Here is a 12,745-nt window from a genome sequence, read left to right as displayed (position 1 = left end):
GGAAAGACCGTAAACGCTTTTTTCTCTTCGTTATCTTGGCCCACCTGCTTCAACAGCAGGTCCTGGTTCTTCTGCTGAACGCTTTGCTTGTTGTCGATGTAATACTGAGGGATTCCGTCGAATGCACCTTGATAGCTTCCCTCCTCATTCTAAAACAGGGGTCGATGATGCAACAAGTACACAATTTAACTCTGAAACTAAAGAAATAAAATTTTACCTGCGGATAGATAAGTGCGGGTTGAATGTTAGGTCTTGAATAACGGAAGAATGGGATATTTGCATCGACAGGCTCGTAGTAAAGAGACGCTGCTGGTTGACGTTGATTATAGAGGAAAGTTCTTGGTAGCTGGTGATACTGTGACAACCATTGTTGTCCTGTTCTTTGCTGATGGAATTGTTGAGGGGAGATGGCTACCAGGGCTGATACCAACAAAATGAAAGCCGAAGACGAATTTCATCTTTGTTACGCTTCTACCCAAAAAAAAAAAACAAACAGTGGTTACTCTTATAACCTCTAAACACTAAAAACTTATTTGCTTTATTATAAAATGATGGGCTTACCTTAAATATACGATGGCACGGACCAGAAGAAGAACGCAAAACCGAGCGATGGTATCGCAAGTAGTTGCTGCTGAGCACTGCAATGAAATCAAGTCTTGATTGGTTTCTTATATAGCAACGATTCTACGTTTCCGTAATGCTGAGTAATGTGTCCAGACGTAACCGTCCTTGAAAATGACACTGACAGCTTTACTGCCTTAATGTCCATATAGGTGTGAAATGTACAATTGCAGTGTCTGCAATACGAGGGGCTTATATCATACACTTACTTTAAATGAGTATTTATAGCATTGAGAGGGTTCTGTTCTCTGTCATTGAATGCCTTATTTATAGTTCTTCAGAGCGGTCTCCTCGGGAGGTCGTCCGCTCGGTGGTAGGCTTTCGCACACAGTAGTTTCAATACGACCAAAGACAGTAATAAGTAAAAAAACGCTGCTGACGGCGTACATCCTACATAAATTTCCAAAATATCGACTTTCCGGGCTTGGATGAATCCCCCCGTATTTGTTTCTTTTTTTCGGATGTATTATTTTCACTAATACTACGGCGGATGGCAAGAAAGGTGAACGGGTACTTCTCGGCTAATGAGACGTGAAAATTTCGAAAATAAATCAGGCCTCACGTGAAACAGGTGTAGCGCAACCTTAACGTTCACAACGTGAAAAACACTTGGCTTTAGCAAAAAAAATAGGAAATAGGAACCTCCGATTTACGGAACGTTTATAAAAAACTATAGGTACTATTTGAAACGACAAACTCACGATGCTATTTAAAGATTCGATTGAAAAGCAAATGTACGAATCTTGGGGGGTCGTGCCTAAACAATGCTACAATTGATTCTGAGGTTATTTCTTTTTCATTGCGGGCTGACGGTTTATAGTTTAAGGTCGGCAAAAACCAACAAAACCAAATAAACAATAGATGAATTAACCTGCCATACGCTATCGCATCGCAAAGAAAATTTGTTAACGACCAGATGAATAAAAAGTTCGTTGACTGAACTAGGAAAAGAAACTTGCATTGAATTGTGGTACATACTGCGTAGGTAAATGAAGATTAATTCCACTGCGCGTGAACGGTCCAAGTGGAAAACATGACACTGGCCGTCTGTCCAGATGACGAAGTTAGTGCTTGGTACCCTTTGATAGCGACCGGTAGTTTCCTCCGACAGCAGAATTCGTATTCGGAAACTGCGTTGCAACGGAGTAAAATTACACTTGAATTAAAATTCGTCTCATTTGAAAGTTAGTGTTTTATGAGCAAAGTTTCTAGTAATTAAGTTTGAATTGAATAAGACGAGAAAAAGTTAACCGTGTCTTTCTGGAGTTTGGCATTACCCAATTGAGAACAGAGAGTACAACCACAAACGAAGTATCCTCCGCTTTACATCTGCGTGGTACGTGCGGGTGTTGTGTAACACTGAATCCTGCATCTAGACACTGTAAAAAAGAAAATTGCGAAGTAAATCAATATTTTTTTGAAACGTAATTTATGATTTACCTTGAAAGGAAAAGAATAAAGAGCACAAGCTGGAAAACCTGAATATTTGTCGATTGCGACAGAGTTTAAGGCCGTAAATTTTTGAAAGCTATTCCGAGTTTGGTGATGCTGATTTCACTCTTGCTGCAAAGAGGGGTTGAGCTCTGCAAGGGTTAGAAAACTGGAACAACCTATAGTGTGGTAAGAACCCCGTTTCTTCGAACCAGCGAGTTCCTTAATACTTTCAGTTTATGTTTCATTAATTCTCCAATTTACACACAATGACATGCATTATGGTAAGGTTGGAAATTAAAGAACGGAACCCATTGACCTAGTTTAGATACAAGTCTTAAGGAGAAATTAAACAGGGATTTCATTAGTTGGGATAAAATAGTTTGCGAAACCTCCGATTAACCGTCAAATTTCAAATAGAACGCATTAGCAGACAACATAACCAGGGTGGCAAGCAATCAAAGTCAGCGGCTGGAACAAACGTCTGGGTAAGTGTACTGGAGACGACCGACCAACTGGTTGTCGTAGTTGACGTGAACTGATGTTTCCAAAGAAATCTAGCCTCCCTGTCGGGCTCCTCAAATTGGGTCGAAATCCCGCTCAATTTAGAGTTGTTGATCTCCACTTCTTTTGATGAAGTCACATCAACTGACGAAATTTGGGCGGAATCACGAGGGACAGCTGGCCATGGCACCGCGGTAGGCACAACGCTATACACACAATGTAAAGGCTGTCGCTTAACAGTAAGTACTTAAAATTTTAGAACACAAGTGCAATAAAAAAAACAAAAAACAAACAAACAAAAACTCACGGTTGGACATTAGAAGGATTGACTGAAAACTGCATTCTGTCTTCATCTGGATGATTCATTTCAATGTCACGCCTACGACGGCAAATCGGAACGGGTGCATCGGGAAGATTGGCCGCAGGAATGCATGATATGATACTTAGAGACGTGCAAGTCGAAGTTACTTTTAGCGTAACAGTTTTCAAGAATGGATTCATAGAAGAATCCGAGTTGAAATAAAACAGAACGGGCTTCTTGTCCTTCTTTCTTGTCGGAGCTTTTAATCCTGGGCTTGACATCAACCTCTTTATTTGCATTGTTCTTGTATCGGTAACCAACCATTGGCAACACACGAACCCAATTCTCTTGCTCATCCTGGTTGCCTGGACCCAGTCCTTCATACTATCGTAAAAATACATTACAATAGGCGAAATTTTTTAAGAACGGAGCTATGGCTATACAAGTTATCCATACATGCTATATAACACTATTTTCAGTGTAAAAATCGAAAAAAACCAGCAACAAGAAGCTGCCTAAAGATCACTTATACAGTTTGTTACTGTAATCAAAATTAATCACTTACTTTACGGAAGAATGTGGTAGGCGTATTCACAGCGTACGAGTATCGGAAGGATGGGAGGTTAGCTGAAACAGGGTCGTAATTCAGTAACGCCGTTGGCTGATACTCATAACCATACCGAAATTCTGTGCGTGGCAGTTGGTAATACGGCAACCACCGTTGATTCTGGCCAAACGAGTGCTGATGGAAGTGTTGAGGGTAGATGGATAGGACGGCCGACACTAGAACCATTGTACCCAAGAAGATTTTCATCTTTAAACCTTCAGTAAAGCAAATTCAGAGTTAACTTGATAGTAATAAAACACAATGAATTTTTAAAATGTATTACCTTAAATAATTGGATGATCGAAAAGAGATTGCTTCTTCGCAGAGTGTTTGTATCGTGTCACAAATAATTGGTGCTATGTACTGCGATGAAAAGAAAGGGTGAATCGTTTTCTTATATACCTACGATTAGTATGGTCAAATTCAATGGAGGCAATAGAACTAAATGCCCTTGAAAGTGTCACTGGCAGCTTTATCGTGACGTACCTGACGGAGTGTGCGAGATTTACGATGAATTCGCAATACATAATTTTCTTTGTACAGTAGATAGACTAATTGCTATTGGACTGCGAAATTGTTTGAAAAAGAACATGCACCAGTTTTTGTTCCATCGAGCATGGCAATTCGACAATCGACATACAGTACGACGAGCATCTGGTAGACAAAAGCGCACGATAGTCTTTTTTCTTTTACAGCTCTCCACTCGAGCAAACAAAATGACTAGCATACCGCTGTAGTATATCAACTATAACGAACATAAGTTTCCAAAACGTCAACCTTCCCTTAGCTCGGTCTCGATGATTCTTGGTCCCTTCTCCTTTCTTGTGTTGTTTCGTACATATTTCTTAGGTAGGTCTTACACGGCGATAGCGGACAAGGTAACAAATTGCTTCCGGACTAAGGGAGCGTAGAAATAGTCGAAATTAATCGGTTACTCACACGAATTGAATTAAGTGCCATTGCTCGTGCAAAGAACAATAGCAGTTAAGAAACAAAATGGCTAAAACCTAAATCCTTCATCCATTTGCTTATATTATAAACGGTAGACATCGCAAACTTCCCCATCCTCAAGATGCTGTATAGACTTTCGTCTGAGGAGCACGCTGAGTGAACGCGTGTATAGTTTTCAATGAAAAAAGTACTTACTGCGATTCTTTGACATCTTTTTACGTGAAAAATGTAGTCAGTTTCCTCGTCCAGAGCCTGAAAGGAACAGGAACGGAATGGAACGTAAATATGCGAGAATTGCATGTTAATGAATCTAACACGAACCTGAAGATCCAAACTCACCTTGCTACCGAATGCTGACAGGTAAGTCCTGTTGGGTCATCATTTTACCACGAGAACTGTGAGCAAGCTGACGAATTTTCGTTTTATTTCTGTCCAGTCGGCTTCTCCATTTTGTGCCACTTTCTTTGGCCACGCAGGAACACTACTTGGCCATTATTCCCTACAAATGTTAAATGAATATAAGTAAGGACAGAGGCATTATTTTTAGTAATTTCTATAGTAAAAGCATACCTTTAACCTGTTGTAATAGCACAGCTACTATATTATGGTAAGAATGCTGATAAATCCCTAACTATTCAAATTCCAATGTCCTATTCTGCGTACAACCGTCTCACGTTTACTAGTCCTAGTGCGTGAAGAAGATTTTGAATCACTTACTTGTTGGATCTTACGTTCTATCGTCATAAACGTGCGCTGCAGCTAAATGATCTTGTTGTATCTTGATAATTGATCCTGTAGGACAGCAAGCCGAGTCGTTGCACCACTTGTCCGATACTGGAAACGAAAATATGGCCTTGTATCCCAGAGATATGTTTGCCTAAAAACAAAAGATATTTAAATTTGAACTGACTGGAGGTCGAGGGCAATCTTCATCATATCCTCCAAGATTATCTTGCCCATTCGGCTTTGTGCATCGCCGGATTTTTGTTAGGCAAAGACTTCTTGATTGGTGTGTCCTGTTCGATGGGTCCTTTGGTGACTCTCACCTGGAATTGTTTCTGCGATTTTTGCATGCGTCACAACATCTACAAGGCGACTGCGCGCACATCCACCTGTTCTAAATTCCGATGAGCACGTTTTAACACTACAGGGCAACTTACCAACATCCTGGCAAGCGGGAATTGATTTAGTCGATTGTGACATTCGATTGCCTCTTGTTAGAAATTTCAAAGACATGTTTTGGAGTCTCAAAAGGAAAACGAAATCCATCACTTGCTTCCCGTTACAAGCACCAGGTATTCTAACTCCAACCGTAGCTCAGACTGCTGCATTTCTTATTTTCGAATAGATGTACGGTCTTCAATGCTTCATCAGTTTTATTGGCGGCCTGAATTACCGCTCTACGTCTAAGAAGAAAAGCATGACAGGTTGTTAAATACTTCAGCCATTGCGTAATAATATATCGGGTACGATGCAGACTAAAAAGGATTGCTGGATTAAATAATTGCTCGTTGGAGAGGGGTCAATTTTTAGCAAACAAGAAAACCCGGTGGTAGGCAAGCCAATGCCACAGCTGGAACAAAGGTCTGCGTGAGTGTGCTCGATACCACCACCCAACTGGTTGTTGTCGTCGATGTAAAGTAATTTTTCCAGTGAAGAAATTTCGCTTTTCTCTCCTGTTTCTCCAATTGAGCCACAAACTGATCGGTGTTAGCGTCTTCTTCCTTCGATGAAATCATCTCAATGGAAGGAGTTTGGATGGAATCGTTAGGGACAGCTGGCAACGGCTGCGCAGTCGGTGTGACACTGTACATGTACGAATATCAACTAGCATGTAGCCCTTCTTATGAAAGCTAAATTATATTTAAAACTTACCTTTCGACTACTGTGGGGTTAATCGGGAACTGTGTCTCGTCTTCATCTGCTGATTGATCGACCTCATTATTGCGTTTACGGCGACACGCTGGCACAGGGGCGGCAGGAAGACTGGCGGCCGGAATACACGATACGAGACTCAGAGAAGTGCATGTTGATGTAACTCTTAAGGTGACAGTTCTCAACAGTGGATTGTAAGTTGAGTCGGAGTTAACATAAAAGCGTTTCTGTGCTAGGTCGCCTGATGAGGAATCCTGAAAATAAGATTTGTAATTCTTAAATCTTGGCTGGATGATGTTGGCCATTTGATTTCGGTTAGGTGTAGACTGCTGAACCATCACAGGTATGAATCGTCCTGATTTTTCGTCTTCACTTTGCTGATCCAGCTGCTCAGGTAAATACACGACTGGATCCTGAACGCCCGCAAACAGATGCTGATCGGAAAACTGTCTGCTAGACTCGTCTTCATCGTTCTAACAATCATTTTCGTCAATTAAATTAGCAGGTTTTCGGAAAATACTTTTAATATAATTTACTTGTGCACCAATGATGGTAGGTCTGGAAAAGCGGAAGTAAGGCACGTCAGTTTCAACAGGATCATAGAACTGCGAACGTTGATAATTATTAAGAACGAGCTGCGATGGACTGTAAGGAGACAGCCACATCAGTTCTCCATGCCTTTGCTGCTTCGAGATGACGAAGAGAGCAGACATCAGGATCATCAGGTAGCACTTCATCTATTACCATTAAAGAAAATTCATTAAAATTTAAAAAACTTTGTGAATTGTAAATGGTTACCTTTTTGAGAGGAGGAATTCAGACGTACTTCTCTATTGTTCGAGTGTACCAAACTGAAAGGAAGAGTTACCCTTATATACCCTACCATTTCAGCTATTTTTAAGCTTTTGTTTGAATTCGTGATAAATATTGCGATGGCTGGATGCCCCTGAAGAGGACAAATCTAATGAATTCCATAACTCATCGAGTCCAATTGTAAGTACTTGTCGACATTAAAAAATTGAATTTCCCTTCATTGAGCACGTTTGAAATTTCCAGAAATGCTGTTTCGAATAGAAAACTATTTACGTGCCTTAGAAATGAGAGGCAATGAGCAATCGCTTGTCTGAGAGGACCAGTGCCGATGGTACATTCATTTTGAACTAATTGTTGTGTCAGGGCTTGGTCTTTATAGAGGCTCTACGTTGTTTGAGCCTTTAAAAAAACCTTTGTTTAAATGTACCTTGATTGCCAGTAGCTACGGATGACTGAACCAACTTCCATTGAACAGAGTACATCTCGATTTGTCTTCTGCGTTTAAACGTAAAAAAAAAAAGGCCATGGAGGACGTTGCGAGTCTTGAATTGGACGCGTAAAAAATTGCCATAATCAAGTAGGTGATTCCCCCCCTCCCAGCTGCAGGCACGTAATCCTCTTTTAAAATCTAGAAAAATCAAAAGGGAATAGAGTAGTCTAACCAAACACGTGGAAGACAATAATTCGAGGAGGGTCATGAAACCCATTGTCATCAAGGACAAAACAAAACTTTTCTCTCGGAGTCGCGAAAATGAACATTAAATATCCTTCTCTCGACAGGCCAGCTAAATTTCCACTGTTGTTCGTGTACTTTTCAATTGAATCTCTGATAAACAAAGAGTTCCCATTGAAAAGATGAACGTAAAAACGCACTTGCTGAGTTGCTGAACCAACGAAGCCAATGCGAGTCTATGACGCATCCACAACTGAATTTGCTTTTAAGGAAAACTGTTTTTGAAAACCTGTACCTTTTCGGGGCTCAGAGTTTACTTCTACCTGGTCCTAGTGCGATGTTATTAAGACTGTTGAATCGAAAGTTAGAATTCTATTTCTTAAATGCAAATTGATTAGTTTAAGGGTAATATTTCTTATGGCATAACTTACTACGTAGACAACTATTCAGTTGAAAGAAATTTCCCCGCCAATTGCATCTTTTTATTGTTTTACTCCTTTTGCCTTGTGGTTATTTAAGGTTTCATCAATACATGGTCAAGGGTGGTGGAGCACCAAAGAATAATTTCCAAGAAGCAGGAAACTTCCAGCCCGGAGTATCGTTGGCCATTGGTACAAAATTCAGCCATCGATTTAGATGACCAGTTATCAGCAAGACTCCTGGTATGTTGTCGCCCTCGGCGCAAAATATAAGAAGAGTTACCAATGGAATGTTCATTTTGCCACTGGAGAGTGAAAAAAAGTTAACAGTTATTTACAGAAAAAAAAAAAAATTTGTAAATAACATTAATACCATAATTTATTCAGCATGTTCGTATATCCCCCACCGGGGAAGAAAAGAATTTCTTCGGTTCCCTCTTTCCAAACCGAACGGCGAGTTTCTAAGGCAGACCACTGCAAATTTCTACAATCATTTAATGAATGTTAGTTTAAATAATAGAAACAAGCCTTTTTTTTTCCTTTTACTTTAATTCCTCTTCAACTGTCGACTTCACAGAGGAAGTGATCGTATAACGAAAAGGCGAGCCGGTAAGTTGAGAATCAACTCGTTCGTAATTGTACAGGCTGGACAAAAGAATAGTCTTGGTAAAGGAGCATTTCTTCATCCAGTCCACTAGCTTGGCCAAAAAATCGGCACAGAATTCCTTGAAAAGCATTCAAATGATGTAGTTAGTTTATATGTCTTAGTTCATGGTTTGTTTATCACCTTGATGAGAAGTCCACGTATTTGTAAAATCACCAATTTCTTCTCTTTGCTGATGTACACTACAATAAACTCAAAAGCGTTAGTAAAACAACCCAAACACAACATTTGTGAAATTAATTACGTTCTGCTGCCGTCATGAGGCCTTGCTCACGAATGTCATCATATGGATCGCTACCAACTACAGGCACAAATATGGGATGATCTACCTTAGCAAGCTTGTCGCAGCGCAGCGAGCTGATGAGCAAGTCCACCGAAAGCTGGCCAATATTCCCGACAGAAACTGCTGGCTGAAAATTCAAATAAAAACTTTTAACATACAATAAAATAGTCAGGATAGTAAATACATGAAAATCTACGCGAAAAAAAATGAAAAAAGATGTAGGTGTGACTTTATTGGCTGGGCTGCTGAAAGGCGCCTACTCACGGGCGCGATCCCACTACTGCCCGACACGGGAACTTTTGGCTGCTAGGTTTCCCTCCTGGCCCGATTCGCTCCTCCTTAGATAACCTGGATCTGCCGGATTCTTCCAACCGATCCATGTTAATGCCAAGCTTAGTGCGGACACCTGTTCAACGCAAGCGACGATCCAACAGGACTCCCAGCCTCAAGCCATCCACTACACCAAGCCTCCCAGAAGCAGGATTACAGATATGCGCCACATACCCAGCTGAAAGACTAGTAGTTTTGGATCATATCATTCGGGTTATGGACTTTGGAACGAATTTTCACACTTTTCGTACATGGAAAGGAACGGCATTTCGAGTTTTCAACTATGAATGCTTTACATTCTGATATATTACAATTATATTGAATTTTACTTTTGACAGTTCCCGAGGTTCCAATAGAATAATTCTTTTTCTGGTCCCCAGATGGCTACTATTCAAATTATTTGGTAAAACTTTCGATTGCAAAATAAAATGTCTTTGATTACAAAAATTACTCCTGCACAACAAAAGAAGGCTCACCGCCGTATTCAATATAAATCTTTTTCGGTTAAAAGTAAAGCACTCATCATTTCTGCTAAGTTCATCCATTTTCTATTCAGATTTGCATAACCCTGTTTCGCGTTTTAGCTCATTCACGGCAAACGGGCTTATAAATAGCTATCACAATGTTACCAGAATGAAGGTGTAGTCTTGTAGAGAAGACCATTCGATCGACTTGTCCTTCAAGAAAACGAACATTTTCTAGATGATACTTTGAAGTTCGGTTGTTGATGAGACTAACTTGAAAGCAAGAGTGACTGGCGGAATTGTTGGTAAAGACGTCTGCTTTTTAAAAGATCTTCTTTCTAGTTCTTTTTATCACCACTAGATGTCCGAATAGCATCCCAATTTTCTTCAGCGCAATTTGATACATTTTTTGCGTGTAGCGAGACCTGAATGAAAGGTTCAATAGACAAGCATCCGTGAATTACTACAATTAAACAAACACAAGTCATGCGACTTTCTAGCCCTCTCCACAAGTGGGGTGGGTGGTCACAGAACATAAATAAGAATAATCCCGCTGGGTACACCTGTCATATCATCACCGTTCCTCCCCTTCCCCCTCCCACAATTGTATAGGAAACAGAACATGTAGGTTAGAGTTTCTTCTTCTTGTTCACCTAGGAAAGAATACCATGAAATATTACCCAATGAGACAATGCGAAAACAACAAAAAATTTGATAAGCGTTTTCTCATTACTCAGATAAGAAAGCAGCTTAATTTCCAAGCGGTTGCGAATGAACTCATGCGTTCCAAACATTCATTATAAATCCCAAAAGCGATTGTGTTGTTGCGCTTTTAACGGTGTGTCCTTTTGATTAAAACAGATTTCTTATGCGCCCAGGCCTGGCTGACTGGCTGATGGATCGTGCGGATCAATCAAAAGATTTTTTTTCTCGCAGCAAACAACATTGCGTCATCAAGCTGGAAAACACAGAAAACAAAAATAATAAAAATAAAAGTAAAACAATAGAAAACTCTTAGAACACTATGCTTACACCTAATAATTACCACAATAATGACGAAGAGTCTAGACCGCTATGGATAGCGAATTCGAAACATGTCGGTTATTCGATGTGCTCTGTTGATCTCTATCCATCCTCGCGCCCCCACTGACAGTTATATGTACTCCAGCTGAGTTGTTATACCCTAGGCAGTAAAAACACATTTTTGTTCTTATGTACTCTACATACCCGTGCCATGTCCTACTTTGTAAAAAAACAAAAAAATAGAGACACAACCAAAGGCATGAAATTGTCTCGGATGTCATAAGAGTCTTATTGTTTCGAACCATTTGATACCTGTTGCAACAACAACATCGCTGTGCTTTCGGGTGATTGAACTTGTTTTCTTCCGAACGGTCAAATCAAACTGGAAAGCCGTTGGTAGAATAGATGAAGATCACCAACGAAGAATTTTTATTTTTATTTTTTTTTGAAAACGATCGAAAAGATTTCCTCGTCCAGCATGTGTGTGTGTGTGTTGTATAGATGCGCATGACGTAGCACTAATTCCGCGTCGGTTGCATGTCGCCTATGATCGCAGAAACCGGTAAGACTTACGGTTAGGAATTATTCATAGTCTATTCACTTCAGTTATGCGTTGTTTGTTCACCGGAACTATAGTTTTCCCATTGTAACTGATTTTTTTTATAGAACTCCCGATTTTTTCTTTTTTTTAAGGTATAAAAAATTACTGACTTGCGTGAGTGAGTGAAAAATAAGCAAATAAAAAAATTTGCCAATTTTTTTTTTAATCCTAAAGGAAATTCCCTTCGGTCGATGTGGCCATGAAAATTTAGTTCCCATAAAAAAATAATAAAAAATTACGTGAGAGTTGAGCGGTGCTTGGTCAACGCGAGAATAAGAAAATTGAAATGAAAATAAATACTTTAATATGCCGGCCGCTCCCATCTTTTCAACACGCAGCACCGTGTCCCCTACGTCAGTCCAATGATGGATCGAGCAGCGTCTGGTGAACATTGTGATGATTGCCATTTTGTTTTCGCTGTTGTTGTTCTCCGTTTGCCATTTCTCTTCCACTGGATTGCCACTTGCCGTGAGTTTTGGCTTTCGCCCGGTGTAAAACCGACCGCACCCTTCAAGGTCCGAAGAGGCATAAAAATAAAACGAAAAAAAAATGGAAAGCAAAATGAACACGGCAAGGCGGAGTTTATGCGATAAAAAGAAAGATGGGCGGAAAAAATGAGTAGTCGTCAACTGAACGAAATGAAATTGAAAAAAAAAAAGAAAAACAAAATTACACGAGAAAATGGCGCATAGGTGGGGTGCTTTACTGACCAGCCTTTAGAACTTGTGGGAGGTAGTTCCACGTAGATTGCGCCTCCAGGTCTCTTTTAAAAGGTAACTTGCAAGAGCTGCTGCGATCGCTAGCGAATAATAAAAAAACCGCACTCTGCTGTCTGCCCTAAAAAAAGAGAAAGATGCGGGTTTTTTTTTGTTTCTCCATTAGATAACCCAAATTAATCTCATCACGGGGTAGTACGTACCTACACACTCAGTGTATTACACTATCTCAGTGTGTCCCCTTTAGCATTGCTTTTGGTTTCATGGACAATTTGATGTGGACAATGTTTCAATTGTTGGGGGGGGGGGGACCCATTTAGATTTTCAACTGTTTTTTGTTGTTTTTTAAGATGAAAAAACCAACGTTATTACGAGGACAAAGATCTACAAAAAAAAAAAAAGGGGGGTGGGGGAGTTATAATTATTTTTGTTCCAGGTGAAGAATTTTGAAGATGAGTCCCTACTCTTT

General features: G+C 40.1%; 4 protein-coding genes and 1 long non-coding RNA gene across 8 annotated transcripts in view; 1 reads left to right on the top strand and 4 right to left on the bottom strand.

Moving 5' to 3' along the window:
• Positions 1-7, top strand: part of LOC116921614 — a 1,800-nt gene extending 1,793 nt beyond the window's left edge. For all 3 annotated transcript variants that reach the window (XR_004393451.2, XR_004393452.2, XR_004393450.2), the window contains exon 4: positions 1-7. This exon is cut by the window's left edge and continues 554 nt beyond it. This is a non-coding gene — a long non-coding RNA (uncharacterized LOC116921614).
• The window catches only part of LOC116921583, a 1,652-nt gene extending 1,191 nt beyond the window's left edge, over positions 1-461 (bottom strand). Inside the window, 3 exon segments of the mRNA XM_032927937.2 lie at positions 1-149; positions 218-439; positions 441-461. The exon segment at positions 1-149 is cut by the window's left edge and continues 40 nt beyond it. Of these exon segments, the coding sequence (XP_032783828.2) occupies positions 1-149; positions 218-439; positions 441-458 (389 nt within the window). The 5' untranslated portion in view covers positions 459-461.
• A 1,810-nt stretch (positions 462-2,271) lies between these two features.
• Positions 2,272-5,639, bottom strand: LOC116921593. Its single transcript, XM_045172359.1, has 6 exons — positions 4,986-5,639; positions 4,755-4,914; positions 3,748-4,667; positions 3,423-3,679; positions 2,864-3,241; positions 2,272-2,762 (listed from the first exon to the last, which is right to left on the bottom strand). The coding sequence occupies exons 5-6, from the start codon at positions 3,238-3,240 to the stop codon at positions 2,465-2,467; spliced, it is 675 nt and encodes a 224-aa protein (XP_045028294.1). The 5' UTR covers position 3,241; positions 3,423-3,679; positions 3,748-4,667; positions 4,755-4,914; positions 4,986-5,639; the 3' UTR covers positions 2,272-2,464.
• A 137-nt stretch (positions 5,640-5,776) lies between these two features.
• LOC116921592 lies at positions 5,777-8,094 on the bottom strand. Its single transcript, XM_032927946.2, has 4 exons — positions 7,089-8,094; positions 6,827-7,027; positions 6,291-6,763; positions 5,777-6,221 (listed from the first exon to the last, which is right to left on the bottom strand). The coding sequence occupies exons 2-4, from the start codon at positions 7,025-7,027 to the stop codon at positions 5,945-5,947; spliced, it is 951 nt and encodes a 316-aa protein (XP_032783837.2). The 5' UTR covers positions 7,089-8,094; the 3' UTR covers positions 5,777-5,944.
• A 142-nt stretch (positions 8,095-8,236) lies between these two features.
• Positions 8,237-12,620, bottom strand: LOC116921598 (proteasome assembly chaperone 2). 2 transcript variants are annotated; one of them, XM_032927956.2, is made up of 13 exons: positions 12,480-12,620; positions 12,271-12,397; positions 11,861-12,068; positions 11,272-11,503; positions 10,982-11,119; positions 10,670-10,894; positions 10,500-10,589; positions 10,102-10,361; positions 9,104-9,269; positions 8,983-9,041; positions 8,742-8,920; positions 8,569-8,679; positions 8,237-8,500 (listed from the first exon to the last, which is right to left on the bottom strand). In XM_032927956.2, exons 8-13 carry the CDS (start codon positions 10,165-10,167, stop codon positions 8,302-8,304), a joined length of 780 nt encoding a protein of 259 aa, XP_032783847.2. In that variant the 5' UTR covers positions 10,168-10,361; positions 10,500-10,589; positions 10,670-10,894; positions 10,982-11,119; positions 11,272-11,503; positions 11,861-12,068; positions 12,271-12,397; positions 12,480-12,620; the 3' UTR covers positions 8,237-8,301. The 2 variants fall into 2 exon arrangements, with proteins under 2 accessions (XP_032783847.2, XP_045028293.1); XM_045172358.1 differs by lacking the exons at positions 11,272-11,503; positions 11,861-12,068; positions 12,271-12,397; positions 12,480-12,620 and having other exon boundaries at positions 10,982-11,141.
• Positions 12,621-12,745: the final 125 nt, after the last annotated feature.

This window comes from Daphnia magna, linkage group LG4, assembly GCF_020631705.1.
Source record: "Daphnia magna isolate NIES linkage group LG4, ASM2063170v1.1, whole genome shotgun sequence".
Lineage (NCBI taxonomy): Eukaryota > Metazoa > Arthropoda > Branchiopoda > Diplostraca > Daphniidae > Daphnia > Daphnia magna.
Note: the sequence above shows the minus strand (reverse complement) of the source record. Positions and strands in the feature narration are given on the sequence as shown.